The sequence below is a fragment of the Ictalurus punctatus genome, chromosome 26, assembly GCF_001660625.3.
Source record: "Ictalurus punctatus breed USDA103 chromosome 26, Coco_2.0, whole genome shotgun sequence".
Taxonomy (NCBI): Eukaryota; Metazoa; Chordata; class Actinopteri; order Siluriformes; family Ictaluridae; genus Ictalurus; species Ictalurus punctatus.
The window spans coordinates 2,367,501-2,387,500 of record NC_030441.2 but is presented as its reverse complement, the minus strand read 5'-3'; the positions used below and the strand labels follow the sequence as shown (position 1 = coordinate 2,387,500).

The window sequence follows — 20,000 nt, the reverse complement described above, 5'->3', positions numbered from 1 at the left end:
CACCTGTCAAGATAATGCCATTGGTGATGACTTTTTACCTACACCGGTCAAGACCTGTCAACATAAATATGGTTGACTGATCACTTTTGACCTAGACCTGTCAAAATAAGGTATTACGAAATATACCAAGTGCACCTCTCTCTTCAAAATAAAAATGTTTCAACCTTAAGTAACAGTCACGGAGGGTGTGTACATTTGTCACTCTACATTAATGGTGGGGATCCTCATAGAATGTGGAACAGAAATGTACTCAGTGTGTCTCCACCCATTTATTTCTCATTGGACTACAAACATTTTTCTTTTTCAGCATTATGTACAAAACACCTGTTTCTTTTAAAACATCATCTTTAAATGTTTTTTTCTACCTCCTAAAGAACCCTCGGACTTAAGAGACGATCCTCGGAGTTGTTGACGCCCTGCTCAGGGTTAAACAACAACGTCTTTACAATATCTTCATGGATATCTTCATGTTATCTTCATGTTATCAAACTAACATCTTGGGTTTTGTTTTTTTTCTTCCTAGGAGCAGAAGTCAGGTCCTCTCTCATTTCAACAGGTCCTCGTGTTGGTGAATACACAACATTCACAACATTCCTCTAGGGGTATTAGACATTGTAACAGATAGTTGCAGAGTTTCTTCTGTGTTTTAACTACGATGTCTTAACCATTGTTTAAGCACGGAGACGCACGAGACTCTCCTTAATTCTTTGCATTCTAGTCAGCAAAACCCCAGGCAACACATCTCTTTCACATTTTCTCCAATAACTAAATAATAATTTTTTTTTCCCTACAACTGCGTTCCAACAGTTTATCAACAGGCGATCGTGTTATTTGATTGATTGATTGATCTGACTTGTTTTTAGTGCTTTAATGTACGCATCAACTTGGGGGGTTGGTTATACACGACGGTCGAATGTGAACATGAATGAGCAGAACGTATGTTTGTGCAAGAATTGAAACGTTCGTTTATTTTTTTGGAGAAAAAAAATGGCGTGCCTTTGAATGAAATTTACTGACATCAATCCCCTAAGACAGATAAACCATCAGTGTTTAGGAGGCAGACGTTTTAACGACGGTGTTTTATAAGAATCGCGCGTGTTACATGCCTTCGAAACATAACCCTTTAGGAGGTTTAAATGTTTAAAGCGTTGCTCCAAAGAATCGAGCGTTTTGTTTAAACTAGAAAGATGAGTTTTTCGGGAGATGTCTTGTAGGCACGGATACACAGAACTGATACACACCACCCTCCACGAGTATTTCCTCATGTCCCAGTTCTGTACACCGTGTGAACTTATGAGCACTGGCGACAGTGTCTGAAGCTTGTGTGTGTGTGTGCGCGCGCGCGCATGTGTGTGCATGTGTGTGGGTGGGTGTTGAGACACAGACTTGTGTTTCCTGTGGGTTTTGCTGACCTGATTTCTTACAATAAAAATTTACTCCAGTACTTACACCTCTACTCTGTGCACTTTGCTTCTTCTGGAGCTCAATGAATGGATCTTGTACAGTAACACGACTCGTATTGTTCTCCGCTTGATATATCGCTTTGCTTGTGTTTTCTCATCTGTAAGCCGCTTTGGATAAAAGCGGCCGCTAAATGAATAAATGTAAATGTAAATATAAACTTAAGGATAGCTATAATCTAAATAGGTGATGTGCTTTTACTTGCCTTACTCCTGCACTGCCTGACATTTGAACATTTATGACTTGTTTGAGTTTCTTTTCAACTAGGGTGCTAGCGGGGCGCACGGTGTAAATCCATGTTCCTACATTCATACGTTATGTCAGATGCCAGACTCTCCTAGGTTGAAGGTACTACATAAAAAATAATAATAAAATGAATTTAAAAAAAAAAAAAACCCTGAATATGAAGATGAATCAAGACAGATCCAAATAAAGAATAAAGTTCCAATGAATAGTAAAGCTAGACGTTGTCTTCCTCTCGTTGTTCAGTACTCGTAATACAGATTGAACACGTGTGCGCAGATGATGTATATTTGGATCCGTTCCAATGTTCTTTGGGAACATACTGGTGATCTGATCAATATATACATATAAAAATTGATTTCAAACAAAATTTCAGTTGTAGTACATTTACATGTATTCCTTTAACAGACGCTTTTATCCAAAGCGACTTACAAATGAGAGAACACACCTAAAGCGACCTGTCCAGCAGAGAACAATACGAGGATGTGTGTGTGCGGGGATGCACCAGAACCGGTATATATCTTTAACGACACCTGTCAAGATAATGCCATTGGTGATGACTTTTTACCTACACCGGTCAAGACCTGTCAACATAAATATGGTTGACTGATCACTTTTGACCTAGACCTGTCAAAATAAGGTATTACGAAATATACCAAGTGCACCTCTCTCTTCAAAATAAAAATGTTTCAACCTTAAGTAACAGTCACGGAGGGTGTGTACATTTGTCACTCTACATTAATGGTGGGGATCCTCATAGAATGTGGAACAGAAATGTACTCAGTGTGTCTCCACCCATTTATTTCTCATTGGACTACAAACATTTTTCTTTTTCAGCATTATGTACAAAACACCTGTTTCTTTTAAAACATCATCTTTAAATGTTTTTTTCTACCTCCTAAAGAACCCTCGGACTTAAGAGACGATCCTCGGAGTTGTTGACGCCCTGCTCAGGGTTAAACAACAACGTCTTTACAATATCTTCATGGATATCTTCATGTTATCTTCATGTTATCAAACTAACATCTTGGGTTTTGTTTTTTTTCTTCCTAGGAGCAGAAGTCAGGTCCTCTCTCATTTCAACAGGTCCTCGTGTTGGTGAATACACAACATTCACAACATTCCTCTAGGGGTATTAGACATTGTAACAGATAGTTGCAGAGTTTCTTCTGTGTTTTAACTACGATGTCTTAACCATTGTTTAAGCACGGAGACGCACGAGACTCTCCTTAATTCTTTGCATTCTAGTCAGCAAAACCCCAGGCAACACATCTCTTTCACACCTACCCATGCATACGCACACACATGCACACACACAGGGGATTGATGTCAGTAAATTTCATTCAAAGGCACGCCGTTTTTTTTCTCCAAAAAAATCAACGAACGTTTCAATTCTTGCACAAACATACGTTCTGCTCATTCATGTTCACATTCGACCGTCGTGTATAACCAACCCCCCACGTTGATGCATACATTAAAGCACTAAAAACAAGTCAGATCAATCAATCAATCAAATAACACGATCGCCTGTTGAAAAACTGTTGGAACGCAATTGTAGGGGGGAAAAAAAATAAATTTAGTTATTGGAGAAAATACTAAAATAAAAATGACTCCCATCTCCCACAGAGAACTCACTTTTACGTCCTTCCATCCGTGTGTGTTTTTTTTTATTTAACTCACACATCCAGCGTGTGTATAGCTTTCTATATAAAAAGATACGCACATGCTGGATGTTTAAAAGTTAAATAATAAATTTTAAAAAACACACGGATGTATTATACATATACAGTATGACTAAACACAAGAAAAACTAAATCAATTACAATATGCTCAAAGCAGGTAAACAAAAGTGTGTATATATATATATATATATAAACTAGACAAAAAAACAAAAAAAACCTTACTGTCACAAAAACACAGATAACCCCAAACTCAAACTGATAACATGTAGCAAGTTTACTAAAGCTGACCAAAACCACTACTACCACATAGCAGTATCAGCATAGTTGGTAAAGACTGTTACCACAGTTGAATTCACTAAAACTGATCTTAGTGACAGTAACCGACACAAAGCAAAATAAACAAAATGAAACAGCCCAAGACAGCCCAAAGCAAGCAATCGTGCCTTATCGTAAAATAACTCTACACACAGCCATTAATGTCTAAACCGCTGGCAACAAAAGTGAGTACACCCCTAAGTGAAAATGTCCAATTTGGGCCCAATGAGCCATTTTCCCTCCCCGGTGTCATGTGACTAGTTAGTGTTACAAGGTCTCAGAGGATCTGAAAAAAAGAATTGTTGCTCTACATAAAGATGGCCAGGGCTATAAGAAGATAGCCAAGACCCTGACACTGAGCTGCAGCACGGTGGCCAAGACCATGCAGCGGTTTAACAGGACAGGTTCCACTCAGAACAGGCATCGCCATGGTCGACCAAAGAAGTTGAGTGCACGTGCTCAGCTCATATCCAGAGGTTGTCTGCTGCCAGCATTGCTGCAGAGGTTGAAGGGGTGGGGGGTCAGCCTGTCAGTGCTCAGACCATACGCCGCACACTGCAGCAAACTGGTCTACAGACAAGACGTATAATAACATGGCCTGCGATGAGTTAGCACCCTGTCCCGAGTGTCCCCGAGTTCCCCTGGATAGGCTCCGGGTTCCTCCGTGACCCTGGGTGGGATAAGCAGTATGGAAAATGGATGGATGGATATATTATAATGATCAAGACAATGATGGAGATGATCAGCACGCCAATCTACCGTAACACCACTATGGCAAAAATATCCAGTCATCCTGGAGCTTGGTCCAGCGAGGCAAGCTTGTAATGCAGAGATGTCAAGTGCTTAAGAAAGTCCTAGACATCTTCGCTAGGGTTGATGATGATAACGATGATGTCATTATGATGATGTTATTAGTGAAAGGAAAAATGTGTGCATGTTTAATGAGCTGAACCTGTTCGTCAGATGGAGGGCGAGACGAAGCCGATGCGGGTGCTGGTGACGGGCGGCAGTGGCCTCGTGGGGAAAGCCATAGAGCGTGTGGTGAAGCAGGAAGGAGGAGCCAGAGAAGGGGAGGAGTGGATCTTCCTCAGCTCAAAAGAAGCGGACCTGACGTGAGTTCCAAAACCAGGCCCTCGGCACGCTCACCTCCCTTCCATCGCTTCGCTTCACATCTGGTCGTTTCATAGACTGACTGAAAACTACACTCCCTCTACGCACTCGTTCGCTCGTTCTACTTAGATGACGTGATGTTAAAGGACGCCGGCGAGGAAGTTAAAAATAATAATCTTTCTTGCACTCTTGACTTCAGAAACGCAGCCGAGACGAGGGCCATCTTCGAGAAGCATCGCCCCACGCACATTATTCACCTCGCCGCCAAGGTGGGCGGGCTGTTCCTGCACTTGAGAGAGAACCTAGATTTCTGGGTAATAACTCAGACATACTGTAACCAAACACACCCATGTGGATACAATACATAGAGAATTTCTATATTAACCTTAACAAACTGGTATACTTTGTTGTTTTTGCCTTTTAAGAAGAAGAACCTGTCCATCAACGAGAACGTGCTGCAAACGGCTCATGAGTTCGACGTGGCGAAAGTCGTCTCATGTTTGTCTACGTGCATTTTTCCGGATAAAACCACCTACCCCATTGATGAGACAATGGTACATGCGCGCACACACACACACACACACACACACACACACACCCGTACAGTACATCTCCTTAGAGATGTAAATGCAAATAGTTTACTTTCTACATTATTAGACTTTTACAGACATGTAAAAGATAGCAAGCCCTAAAAGCCCACCCCATATTTGGGAACAAGGCATACACCACAAGCAGTACCGAGAGTGTTTACAGGACGTTAAGACTGAGCACACTTGGAATCCTAGGCTTTACAAATCTTTATGTCTGCAGCAGCAGGTACGAAGTATACAAAAAAAAAAAAGTGAACTTCAACACAAGCAACAGCGTAAACTGTCACACTTCTGATCCCGTTTGTAGATCCATAACGGTCCTCCTCATGAGTCGAACTGGGGTTACGCCTACGCCAAGAGGATGGTCGACGTACACAACAGGTAGGTCACGTCTCCCGATTAAGAACCTTACTGTTTATTTGAACATTTTACAGAAGGCGTTACGCTTTCTGACATGGTGACATTTTGGTGAGCGGAGTTTGTGTTTGGATGCAATATTGTCCTTATCCATACTCACCATTTTATTACATGGAAAATGGCAAGCAGGGGAAAATCAATATCACGTAAACAAATTAGTTGGCTTTATAAAAAAAAAAGATAATTTATAATATTTTTTTTTTTTTTTTAAAGAGCCTTAATACTGTTTCAGGTTTAAAGAGGTTACGGGATAATAACATAATAATATTACCAGCTGGGTCTATATAACCCCAGACCCCCCTTAAATAGTAAAAAACAAACAAAAAAACATATACATTGTTATTTTTTAAATCTTTTACTTCATGTTTCTGATGTCCGCTATGGCGAGACAATACACACGTGATGTCTGGGGTCATATCGAACCCAGTAATAAATGCCATTGCATGCAAAGGATTTTCACATGCTTTGAATCTGTTTGGTATCCAAGGTACAAAACACTCTCTCTCTCTCTCTCTCTCCCCATATCACACACACAAAGAACTACATTTCACAGTGTTTACATAGAGGGGGAAGGGTGCGTCTGCCAGACTCAATGTATGTTCCCGGGCAGTCTACTCACTCACACACACTGAACTTACATCATCAGATTATTATGTGAAAGGGAAGCAACACCTACTGTTGAACATTGGTACTACATGTAAAATTTACTCATGCCGTCATAAACGTGCACCTAGTCTCAGCATTGCAGGGAAAGAGCATGTGGTCTTGGTCTGCCGCTGTTCTTTGGTTTCAGTTGGTTTTGAAGGCATTGTCGTTGCCATGGTTTCAATATTAGTTAACTTTAGAATCCAATAGCGAAGATGGCTTTTTCTGACGCGTTTGCGTGTCAAATAATTTCCTTCATTTTGTGAATTATCTCCGCTTTTTCTGGGGATTGGAATTTGAGCTTCATCGCCACGTAGGGGTGAAGGGTGCATCTGCGAGAATCTGTGGTACACATCCGTAAATCCACGGGAAACATTTTGAGTTTCTACCTTGTCTGGTATAGGGGTGGAGTTTACATTTGGCTGTCCTGTGTGTGTGTGTGTGTGTGTGTGTGTGTGTGTGTGTGTGTGTGTGTGTGTGTGTGTAGGGCCTGTTTTAAGCAGCATGGACGCCGATACACAGCTGTCATTCCCACAAACATTTTTGGCCCACATGACAACTTCAGCATCGAGGACGGTCACGTCTTACCTGCACTCGTCCACAAGACCTACAAGGCAAAGAGTAAGAAGCACCGAACAGACATCACAGCTCGTTCAAACAAACAAAAAAAAAATGTTGATACTAACAGACATGATAACGACATCAAATACCCCTGCTGTAGTTATTTAATACCATCCTTGTTCCATTCCAGAGCGTTATGTTACCAGGTCACTCAGTTATTTATAGGTGGCAGATGCCAAGCAGATTAGGAAAGCCCACGCCGGCTGATCTTCATAACATCCTCATCCGAAGCTCGATAAACATCTTAAATTCCATTTCAGGTTTTTTGCGTGACCAACAGTCTGATTTAAATTTACGTCACAGACGTAAACGTTGACTCGACCTCCCAGAGTTGCCGATTAGGAATTTCGAGTCGAGGGCGCGTTTTCTTTGGGTCTGAGGTCAGAAAGAACTGTAAGGAGAGTTAATGACAGGATCAATCTGGAGAACCGAATCAAAGAAACAAGGCACTCATGGAAAACATGGCGACACTTCACAAAGATACACAGACGAACTAATAAAGGAAAAAACTAAAAACAGCACCGCCGTCAGTGGATGTTCGTGGATGTCTTTTTGATGATGATGATCTTTTTTGAATTTGGTAATAAGTTTGATTATTAGACATTTTGCTAAAAAGCGCTCCTTTGCCCTACGTATGATGAGACTTTTGGTGTTGAACAAACAACGCTTGTGAGGCAAGCCTTTGTGTAGAGCTTCAGCGACTGTGATAAGGGAATCCCAGTAGATTACCTGGTCTCCGAGGCTGTTCTTTATGGCAGTAGGGGAAGACTTTTGTTTTCACAGGTGGGGAGGACATTGGGTCACCAGCCAGGAAGAGATTTACAGCTTCACAAAAGGTTAGCAGTTGTGACGTTAGCAGGTAATTCTAGCTATAATAAAAGTCATAATGAGAGATAATGGATAGAGGGTGAAACGGGTTAAAAGTCGAATACTAGTGGAACAGCGATTTAAGCCGAAATGCCTGCTGGTGAAGACAACACCATGAATGAGTGGGACTAAAAATCTTAAAGGGTATGAAAGGAGAGAGGAATACTCTCAGGTCCACAAGCCCGATGCGGTTTTCCTCCACAGACTGAGATAAGCCTGGTGACATATACGTCTTTGTGTAGAGCTTTGTGTGTAATTAAGTTTATATTTTGTGGATTTGCACAGCTGTCTGTTTAAAATGGGGGCTGACTGTACAGTGGGGGAAATATGTATTGGCTGAGTCAAAAAAAAAAATTCTGAGGCTATTCACATGCAAAATTCACCAGACATTAAATTAGTTTTTTATATATATATATATATATATATATATAAATTTATTTATATATATATATATATATATATATATATATATATATATATATATATATATATATATATAAATAAATTTATATATATATATATATATATATATATATATATATATATATATATATATAAATAAATTTATATATATATATATATATATATATATATATATATATATATATATATATATATAAATAAATTTATATATATATATATATATAAATAAATTTATATATATATATATATATATATATATATATAAATAAATTTATTTTTATATATATATATATATATATAAATAAATTTATATATATATATATATATATAAATATATATAAATTTATATATATTTTTATATATATAAATTTATATTTATATATATATATATAAATTTATATAAAAATATATATAAATATATATATAAATTTATATATATTTTTATATATATATATATAAATTTATATAAATTTATATATATATATAAAAATATATATAAATTTATATATATAAATTTATATAAATATATATAAAAATATATAAATTTATATATATTTTTATATATATTTATATAAATTTATATATATATATAAATTTATATAAATATATATATATAAAAAAAAATATATAAATTTATATATATTTTTATATATATATATATATATATATATATATATATAAATTTATATAAATTTATATATATATATATAAAATATATATAAATTTATATATATTTATATATATATAAATGTATATAAATATATATATATAAAAATATATATAAATTTATATATATTTTTATATATATATAAATTTATATATATATATAAATATATATAAATTTATATATATATTTATATAAATGTATATAAATATATATATATAAAAAAATGTATATATATAAAAATTTATATATATAAATTTATATAACTATATATATATATAAATTTATATAACTATATATATATAAATTTATATAACTATATATAAATTTATATATATATAGTTATATAAATTTATATATATATAGTTATATAAATATAGTTATATAAATTTATATATATATATAAATTTATATATATATATATAAATTTATATAAATTTATATATATATATAAATTTATATATATAAATTTATATAACTATATATATATAAATTTATATAAATTTATAGTTATATAAATTTATATATATAAATTTATATTAATTTATATATTATAAATTTATATAACTATAAATTTATATAAATTTATATATAACTATAAATTTATATAAATTTATATATATATATATAAATTTATATATATAAATTTATATATATATATATAAATTTATATATATAAATTTATATAACTATATATATATATATAAATTTATATAAATTTATAGTTATATATATAAATTTATATATATATAAATTTATATATATATATATAAATATATATAAAAATATATATAAATTTATATATATTTTTATATATATATATAAATTTATATATATATATATATATAAATTTATATAAATATATATATATATATAAAAATATATATAAATATATAAAAATATATATAAATTTAAATATATAAAAATATATATAAATTTGTATATATTTATATATATATTTATATAAATGTATATAAATATAAAAAAATGTGTATATATATATATAAAAATTTATATATATAAATTTATATAACTATATATATAAATTTATATAACTATATATAAATTTATATATATATAGTTATATAAATTTATATATATAGTTATATAAATTTATATATATATAAATAAATTTAAATAAATTTATTTATATATATATAAATTTATATAAATTTATATATATATATAAATTTATATATATAAATTTATATATATATATAAATTTATATAAATTTATATATATATAAATTTATATATATAAATTTATATAACTATATATATAAATATAAATTTATATATATATAAATAAATTTATTTAAATTTATTATATATATATTTTTATTAATTATTTATTTATTTATATATATTTATATATATATAAATATATATAAATTTATATATATATATAAATTTATATATATAAATAAAAATTTATATATATATATAAATAAAAATTTATATATATATATATATATATATATATATATATATATATATATATATATAAATAAAAATTTATATATATATATATATATATATATATAAAAAAACACACACACACACACTATATATACATAATTAATCTCAGTATTAACTCAAGAAATCCAGAAATATAAAAGAATTCGTTAAACGTTAAAGTCCATAAATAAAGTTGTGTGTAATAATGTGGAATGACACGGGGGAAAAAGTACTGAACACGCTAACCGAAATGTATTTAATACCGAATGAAAATTTCATGCGAGTAGCCTGATTGGAAATATATTTACTGAAAGAAAAAAAAAACATTGATGCGTTCAGTACCCCCCCCCCCCGCCCCCCACCACACACACACACACACACACACACACACACACACACTGTAAATGCTGAAACTGCGAACGTGAAATTGTGTGTTTCAGGGGACGGAACAGCTCTGGAGGTTTGGGGTTGTGGTCAAGGACTACGCCAATTCATCTTCTCTGTAGACTTGGCTCGGCTCTGCGTGTGGGTGCTGAGAGAATACGACGAAATCGAGCCCATCATTCTCTCAGGTACGCGCAGAATTTATATTGTTGAATTTAATAGTAGATAAATAGTTCTTGTAAATCCAGTGAAGAGTCAGACGGAACTCCACCTGTGGGTTATGACCGGTGGTGTACAGTGTTCATTCTTAATTCATAACTCATTGTAAAATGCGATACCATTGGTTGTAAATAAATAAACCAATAAAAAAAAAGAAAAGAAACATGTGGAAAAAACAACATAAAATAAAACACAATATAGTATCAGGCTGGAATAGAGTAGAATAAATCAATTTGCAATCTTTAGTAACTTTAAAAATGTAAAATATATACAGTATATTTTTAGGTGCCCAAGATGTAATTTGATTTTTTTTTTTAACTTTACTAAAATGGTTAATGGTTTTTAAAAGATTTTTTTTTTAATGCAAAGTTGTTGTTTGTTTTTTTGGTTTTTTAAATGTTGACGTTTGCTTTTTTCTTTTAACAGAAACCCAAGTCCATTTTACAGATTATCAGGTCCGTGTGCGTTGCGTTCATTCGGTTTTGGTTTCAAAATTGAAAAATAAAATACAAACGACCATGCGTTCATACAGGTTTTGTTTTAATATCGAACATTAAATTACTAATTAACTATGTTTAAAACCCTTGTTTTGCTCAAAAACGCGAAATATTTCAAATACGCATCAATCGCCACGTTTCCATCCACTTTTTGCCATTGAGCGGACGCTTTTATCCAAAGCGCCTTACAAATGAGGAAATACAAGCAAAGCGATATATCAAGCGGAGAACAATACAAGTAGTGTTACCGTACAAGATCTTCAATTGATTTCTAGAAGAAGCAAAGTGCACAGAGTAGAGGTGTAAGTGCCAGAGTAAGTTTTTATTTTTTTAATTTTATGGGTTGGTTAGGTGTTGACGGAAGAGGTGGGTCTTTAGCTGTTTTTTGAAGATGGTGAGAGATTCTGCGGTCCGGATTGAGGTCGGAAGTTCATTCCACCACTGAGGAACAGTTAGTTTGAATGTTCTTGAAAGGGATCTTGAGCCACGCTGAGTAGGCACTACTAAACGTCGGTCGTGGATTGATTGCAGATTGCGTGAGGGAACGTAAGCCTTCAGGAGAGAGTTGAGGTAGGAGGGTAGGAGGGGTCAAAAATCATCTGAAGGGGTTTGATGGAGCTGGCCAGGAGGCCCGAGAGTAGTGAGTTGCAGTAGTCCAGTTTTGAAATAACAAGAGCCTGGACTAGTATCTGTGCAGCCTGTTCGGTGACGTAGGGTCTGAGTTTCTTGATGTTGTACAGGATGAACCTACAGGATCGTGCAGTTGTTGAGATGAGATCTGTAAAGGTCAAGCCGTCATCAAGAATCACCCCAAGGTTCCTGGTTGGCTTGAGTGTGGTGGAGCCGAGCTGTACAGTGAGGTTGTGGTTGATTGAGGGACAGGCTGGGATGACGAGAAGCTCAGATTTTGCCAGGTTGAGCTAAAGGTGGTGTTCCCTCACCCAGGCCGAGATGTCGGACAGGCAAGCAGAGATACGTGCAGAGACTGGAAGGACGAATAGAGCTGGGTGTCGTCAGCATAGCGATGGTACGAGTTACCGATAAAATGGTGCGCGTGATGTCGACACTCGTGAAATTTTATCGGTAATTTGCATTTCCATCATCCATATCGGTAAACATTTTAATGCGCTAAACCTTTCTTCGCAAAAAAAAAAAAAAGGTATAAAAAAACTATTGGATGGAAACGTGGCTAGAGTCAAGAGTCCCTCTGCCTTCCAACACAAGAGCATAAAGAGTGTTGGTTAGTTGTTCGCCACAGAACATGGACAAAATAAAGCCTTTGGGTTTTAACGGAGAAATCACGTTACAGAATCCCGAATTGTGTCATTTTCACCTAATGAACAAGAAAATCTAAATTACTGTAACTTGTGAAAATATTTATTTTCCCACCTTTAGCACCTCACCTCCATTTTTATTTATTTATTTGGCACAACCTAATTAATTTATCCAACATTTCAGAGATAGTGGAAAGCATTACAACCTGCTGTAACCCCAACCTCTCTTTTCTTCATGTTAACCTAAAAAGTGAAGAACTTTTGGCCTTGACATTACTGATCTAGCCAAGTTCCGTTAGCCACTGACTGTCTGCACCCGTTACCCGGCATTAACATTTCACCGAATACACGAATAAACACGGCTCTAACCCATCCTCCTGATGCTCATTACTACAGCTTGCCTCATCCGAAACACTTCCTGAATGTAGATAGGAATGTCCAAGATTACTTTAGCACACAGCGGGCGGTAATGTTATTAACTCAGGCGAGCGTCTAGGTTAGCATCACTCGTACCTACTGTGATTCGCCTCCAGGTCACGAGCGAGTGACACTGGAGGTGACACTGTTCTGAGCGAGTGACACTGTTCTATTTGCAGTCGGAGAAGAGGAGGAGATGACCATTAAAGATGTCGCCAATGCGATCGTGGACGCTTTCGAGTTTACAGGACCTGTGAATGTATCCTTTACTTCATGTAAACGCTTGTAAACTGTGTGTGTGTCAGAAGTGCAGTGAATCACAGATTTTTACTTTACCTGCCATGTTCAGTATGACACGAGCAAATCCGACGGTCAGTTGAAGAAAACGGCGAGTAACGCTAAACTGAGACGCTACCTTCCTAATTTTACCTTCACTCCGTTCCATGCAGGTAAACACACACACACACAGAATATGCAATATACAGTATATGCAAATACATTCACATACAGGCAAAGACACATTAACAAAATATGCATCATATGCAAATATACGCGCATACAGCGAAAGCCGAGTCTACTGCAGCCTAAGACTCAGAGATCACCTAAAAATCATGTGGTCTCACCCCAAAGGTGCCACGTTCTAATCTGTCAAACACGTCTTGATGTAAATATCAGGTAACGAAAGCTGAAACTCCACCGTCTCGTATTCGTCTTTCGATCTCAAGTCCAAACGTCTCCAGCGTGCAGCAGGAACAAAAGAATCGGCCTTGGTGTCTCAGTACTTTCGGACGGGACTGTAAACAAAGACACACACATACATACGTGGAAATATAACTACACTGACTCACGTGTGCACAAACACAGAACCCTACCTTACAGGACTCGCTTGTGTTTTTTCCTCAGCCGTGAAGGAGACGTGCGACTGGTTCGCTAATAATTACAGCGTCGCTCGCAAATGACGGTCCTGCCCGAGCCGGCGAGTGGCGTGCTCTCTACACATCACCTGCGAAAACTCTTCTGTTGAAAGATTTAGTCTTAACCTTCAACAATAAAAATCAAATCATGTCTGTTTACAGATCAGCTTTAATAATCAAAACACTGTGCTTTTTTTTTTTTTAATCTGATTTACAGTAATCTAAAAATAAAGTTTTCACCTTTTGATTTGAAATCTGTGCTTTTTCCTTTATCGTCATGGAGAGGAGAAAGTTTGAAGAGATTTGATTGGTTGAGGGGGAAAAGAAAAAAAAAACCCCAACATGTATGGCATTGTGACGCTTATAGAATGGGCTTCCTCTCATTCAAGAGAGGAGAGAAAATCCAAACCGGGGCGGTCGAGGTAATCAGGTGATCACACAGCCAGCTCCATGAAGACGTGCTCTGTGACGAAGGTAGAAGAACTCGAGTGTCCTGCACAGAGCCCTGACCTCGACCCCACTGAACACCTTCGGGATGAACTGGAACGGTTTCACTACGAGCAAACGTTAACATTGTTACCATCGTCACTCAAAATATGATAAAGGACAGCGTTATCTACTGTATAGTTATAATACCAAGTCACTGAGCAGACGAATCTCCAAATTTACATACAGGACGTACGTTTAGCGAGCCCTCCATGTTGACATTACACATACAGCTAGGGCAAGCAACAACAAACACTTTTCCAAGCTATTTAGGTCATAAAAGGTCACATCATGGTCAATATTAGGATTTTTCTAAATAGATATCGTCAGGATGTAGTTAATATTGCACGAACAGATATTTAGGCAGTTTAGAAAACGATGTCTGCACGTATGTGAGGCTGAAATAAGGTGGAGAGAGTCATCCTGGCACTCACTGTAGCTCTGTACAGCGCTCACACCTCCGGGTCAACCTGAGATGACGAGAGGTCAAATAAGAGAAATTAAATACACTTTAAGACATTTGTATGAAATATAGTATGGTTAAATCTCAGGTATTTCAGCTTTGCACTTCTGGTTTGTGTTTAAACGCTTGGCAGACCCATGGACGCGGATATAAATTAGACTTGTTTATGTTTTTATGGGATGAGCACACTGTGGGTAATAAATAGAATTTAGGAAAGGAAAAAAAATAGGGTTGTCGGTGGTTTCTAAGTCAAGTGTTGACTTGTGCTTCCGAGTCCCACCGTGAGACGTCCGGCAAAGTGGTTCCGGTCCGAATCCTCGAAGCCTTCGTCCTGTTTCGGTTTGGGAAAATAAGACACACGGAAGCCACAACGTAATCAACGTTTTCTTTTTACTTTCAGATGAGTGCAAAAACTGACAAGAGCACTATGAAAAAGAAGTCAAGGAAGGGGGGGTGTAGGGGGCTGGGGTGGGGTGTAAGGAATTTCAGGACGGCCCACGCCAATCCCTGAACCTTTGGTACATTCAGTGCAACTGAAATAGCATAAATCAATAGAATAGTATGAGAAAAGCCTGGACTGGATTGAACCGATGATGATGATGATGATGATGATAATTCGTTCCAGCCGATTTTTTACAGACGACTGTGTTTTACCCCCCCAAAAAAAAACATTCGGATAGAACTGCGAGCGTACGACGGCAGTGTAAAGAAGAATCCGTAGGAACTCGCTCGTCAAAGTCCGATTTGACTCCTCCTTCAGATTCGGTCCGACGGAGCAGGATCGGACGCATGTTCCTACTCCGTTTCTCTGTGCAACACGTATACTCGAGGAAACCCGAGAGGTTCGTGTCTCGAGATTTACCGCACTCTGCCCTGTAGGAGGCAGCATAGAGCACGTATAAACATATTTAACAATATCGAAATATGTTCATGTGTATACATTTCAAATGGTGCATTGAGATTGAGCACACGTGTGTGTGTGTTGATATAAGAAAGCGCTGAGATATATATATATATATATATATGGAAATGTGTCATCGTTGTGGCTGATTATAAAAAGTTTTTTTGCAGAAGGGTCTCTTGGGTAACAAAAGGGTGAAAAGTCGGATTCCCGAGACGACGTCCGAGCATTTACGGCGTTTTCCCAGAAAAAAAACGCATTCAAAAAGGACTCTCGACTGCTGCCGTCTTGAGATTTGAGCCGACGACCTTTCTGGTCTTCCCGTCCAACCCGATCATTTTAATCCCAGGTGCGCGCTCTGCTCTCGCTCCCAACTGCCTGTGAGGATTCGCTCTGCTCGTCGCTGATTGGTGCACGGAAACGTATAAGGAAAAACAAAACGCGTTTAGCTGACAGCTCCTGAAGAATCGCCCAGACGCCGGGAGTGGGGGGGTCAAAGTTTACTCCAAACCGAAAGTGCTGGTCTCCTCTACCGCGGTCAGCATCTTCTCGTACAGCATGGAGAACGAGGGGTACGGCGGCAGGTCGAGACGATTAAAGCACGTGTGAGCCCTGTTAAAACAGTTAAAGACGATATTAGACAGACGATATACGTTATCGTTTCTATAGTAACAGTTCATTCACTTTTCTCATTACTTTGGCATTTCACTATTATTTATTTATTTATTTATTTATTTAATGCTCTTTCTTGTGCTCGGTCATGTTTTTTGGCATGTGTCACGTACTGAGGCTTATTGTTCTGATATTTTTTCCCCCTCAAAAGCTGAAGAAATGGGAGAAAGAGACGACGCGAGATGTAGAACACAGTGCATGGTTCGTTTTTCCTAACCGAATTACTTCGAAAACGCACCAAGCTGCTGAATTACCTGGGTAATGATGAGATCTTGCCCCACTTCTCCACGCAGAAGCGGCGAGGGCCGTTGCTACCCCTGAGTGAGGCGAAACCTTCGTAGGGAATGCTGGAGGTCCCCGTTACAAACTAATACAAACACAAAGAAATAGATCAATATAAACTGCTACAGCACTTAAACAGGTGGACCGTGTGTGTGTGTGTGTGTATATATATATATATATATATATATATATGTGTGTGTGTGTGTGTGTGTGCGCTCACCTGAAGCAACCTCAGCCTCTGTTCATTATTGAATCTCTCCACTGCTGCCCAGAACCAGCGGATTACAATGTGGTTGTCATGGTAACCTGGACAGAACCATCAATCAGCATACATGTGTGTATGTGTGTGGTGATGCACTATAGAGGCGCTATCGTTACCTCCTCGATATTCAGTGTTGTTCCTCCAGTCACTCAGATCGATCTCTGCCGTGCCAGCGATCACCAGCTCCAGTTCCCGGGCGTCGAACACGGACACGAGCCGAGCGTCTACCACCTGCACACACACACACACATTTCTATTTGCTCGACTGGCTTATCCAAAGTGACCTAACTGAGCAGTGAACTCCTCTGTCCTGAAAACGTACAAGCTTTTAACTCCGACATTGGAGACTCCTTCCGTAAACGTTGCTATAGAAACGCTAATGTGGTAGAACGAGTGCGTTGACGTAAAGCACGCTACTGTCAAGAGTTCTAGAAAACGAATCGACACAAACAGGAGGTACCTCGTAGAAGCCTCGCACCAAGCTCTCGGTCTGCTGAACAACCCCTCTCTCGATCCGCCACTTCACCATGCGCTCGATGTACTCCTTCTTGTTCTTCTCTGAAACAGGGATGTTGGCGCCGCCAGGCTTCAGCTCTCGCTCGGTGATCTGGTAACATGACGTATACAACAAGCAATAAGGTGAAACACGTGCTAATAACACACACTGTATCATTTATGAGAAACACCTACGTAGTGTCACTCGTTAATAAAAAATTTTTTAAAAATAAATACATTTTTTGTAAAAGCTACTGAGGTTCTGGGTTTCCTCAAATGCCGTTGTGCTGTGCTGCCCAACCTTTTACACGAGCAACGCGCCAACGAACCTGTCCGAACACTTCCTCGTTAACGGTGAACGTGAGGTCCAGCATGTCCTCGATGTCGTTGTCCTTCATCCACTGCAAGCTCTGGTGAAATTCCTCGTCCAGGTACTCTAAATCACTGAGATCGCATGAACTAGCGACAGACAGACCAAAATGGGGGGGCGGCTCATTAGAAGTCTCGTTTACATAAATAAATGTTTGTGTAGTGCTTGTGTCTACTCACATGCGCAGTAGACCCTTGTAGAAAGGTCGCGTGAAGAAGGCATCGAGCAGGTACTGATGGATAAGAGCCAGGCCGAGGATGCGGCCACTGAATCGAAACCTCGAGACAGGATAGATCGAGACGTATAAATATGGACACTGTATCCAGCTCAAGCGTTTCGTTTAATCCTTTAATCAGTTATGTAGTGTAATTGCATGATGCCAAGAAATCACTACTGCAGAAAACACCACTACGAAAAGGTACAGTGCCCTCCACTCTGCTCTCATGGATCTCAAACACGACAGTTATAAATAATATTAAAAAAACATCTTTGTTAAAGTTGTGTGTGCATCAATTATGGTCACCGCTATGAATTCATATGAGAAGAATATGTTTGAAGTATATTCCCATCGATTTTTTAAAAATGTAAAACCATTTGTACACCTGTGTGACTAGGACTAGGTTTTAAGAAAAACGCCTCTACTCTCATCCAAAAACAAACTCGAGCGTCTTCAGTGTGCAGACACGACTGGAACTTCAAATGGGATCCGGTTCTATGGTCAGGTGAAACCAAAATAGAGCTTTTTGGTAATAAACACCAGAGGTGGTTTTGGTACACAGAGAGGTAGCCATATGGAAAAGTACCTCATGTACACGGTTAAATATGGAGGAGGATCTTTAATGTTTTGGGGCTGTTTTTCTGCAGAGGACCTGGACATTTTGTTAGGACACATGGCATCATGGACTCTATCAAATATCAACAGATATTAAATGAAAACCTGACTGCCTCTGCCAGAAAGATTCAAATGGGCCGTGGTTGGATCTTCCAGCAGGACAATGATCCAAAACATCATCAAAATCAACACAGAAATGGTTTACTGACCACAAAATCAAGGTCCTGCCATGACCATCCCAGTCCCCTGACCTGAACCCCATAGAACACCTGTGGGGTGAACTGAAGAGGAGAGTCCACCAGCGCGGACCTCAAAATGTGAAGGATCTGGAGAGGTTCTGTATGGAGGAACGCTCTCAGATCCCTCACCATGTATTCTCCAACCTCATCAGCGTTATAGGAGAAGACTCAGAGCTGCTATCTTGGCATTGACTAAAAGGGTGCCGATAACTGTTGCACACCTATATCTGATAAACCTGTGTTATGTTTGCAATTGTTTGATATCCATGAGAGCAGAGTATTTCTGTGAATTTTTTTTTAAAACAAAAGCAAAAAATCAAAAAGGTTCAACAATAGGCAAATTTTTCACAGCATTAGTCTGCTCATGTTTACGGAGGGTTACTGGAGGGTGCCGTAAAATAAACCATAAAGCAATAACATGACAATAATGACGTAATGTCTACATTCTGTTAAGTTTTTACTCAATAAAACAGCTACAGCTATAAAGTTTCTCAGACCATTCATGATGATTGTCGACGAAGGCAGACATGGGGCTGATCTGGACAGTGTAGGTGTCGTTGGCCGAGTACTCAAACAGGCCGTAGTAGGGGTTAAAGAGCTCGCGCGACACCAGGAAAAAGAACTCTCTGGAAGGGCCGCTGTAATCCAGCCTGTGAACACGACGACGAATTTGGCTCATTATGCAGAACGGTCACTAGATGGTACAGGTGAGCGATATGAGAAAAATATCATGTCCTGACACTTTCTACGATACACGATATGCATCATGAGAGCTAGGACGGAGAACAATACAAATT

At 37.5% G+C, this 20,000-nt stretch overlaps 2 protein-coding genes across 7 annotated transcripts in view; one reads left to right on the top strand and one right to left on the bottom strand.

Annotated features, from left to right (window-relative positions):
• The first annotated feature begins 4,189 nt into the window (after nucleotides 1–4,189).
• LOC108258365 (GDP-L-fucose synthase) lies at nucleotides 4,190–14,448 on the top strand. Of its 2 annotated transcripts, none has more exons than XM_047151296.2 (9): nucleotides 4,190–4,813; nucleotides 5,011–5,125; nucleotides 5,240–5,365; nucleotides 5,709–5,782; nucleotides 6,951–7,084; nucleotides 10,937–11,068; nucleotides 13,467–13,546; nucleotides 13,637–13,736; nucleotides 14,191–14,448. In XM_047151296.2, the coding sequence occupies exons 1-9, from the start codon at nucleotides 4,665–4,667 to the stop codon at nucleotides 14,244–14,246; spliced, it is 966 nt and encodes a 321-aa protein (XP_047007252.1). In that variant the 5' UTR covers nucleotides 4,190–4,664; the 3' UTR covers nucleotides 14,247–14,448. The 2 variants fall into 2 exon arrangements, with proteins under 2 accessions (XP_047007252.1, XP_017312468.1); XM_017456979.3 differs by having other exon boundaries at nucleotides 4,196–4,813; nucleotides 5,237–5,365.
• Nucleotides 14,449–15,523: 1,075 nt separating this feature from the next.
• The window catches only part of hecw2b (HECT, C2 and WW domain containing E3 ubiquitin protein ligase 2b), a 29,805-nt gene continuing 25,328 nt past the window's right edge, over nucleotides 15,524–20,000 (bottom strand). For 4 of the 5 annotated variants that reach the window (XM_017456905.3, XM_017456903.3, XM_017456904.3 and 1 more), the window contains 8 exons: nucleotides 19,701–19,853; nucleotides 18,312–18,410; nucleotides 18,092–18,221; nucleotides 17,728–17,874; nucleotides 17,384–17,498; nucleotides 17,226–17,311; nucleotides 16,978–17,090; nucleotides 15,524–16,663 (listed from right to left, as the gene is read on the bottom strand). In XM_017456905.3, the coding sequence (XP_017312394.1) occupies nucleotides 16,552–16,663; nucleotides 16,978–17,090; nucleotides 17,226–17,311; nucleotides 17,384–17,498; nucleotides 17,728–17,874; nucleotides 18,092–18,221; nucleotides 18,312–18,410; nucleotides 19,701–19,853 (955 nt within the window). In that variant the 3' untranslated portion in view covers nucleotides 15,524–16,551. Of the gene's footprint in view, nucleotides 16,664–16,977; nucleotides 17,091–17,225; nucleotides 17,312–17,383; nucleotides 17,499–17,727; nucleotides 17,875–17,999; nucleotides 18,222–18,311; nucleotides 18,411–19,700; nucleotides 19,854–20,000 lie in introns of those variants that run through there. The other variant, XM_053676085.1, reaches the window with a different exon arrangement.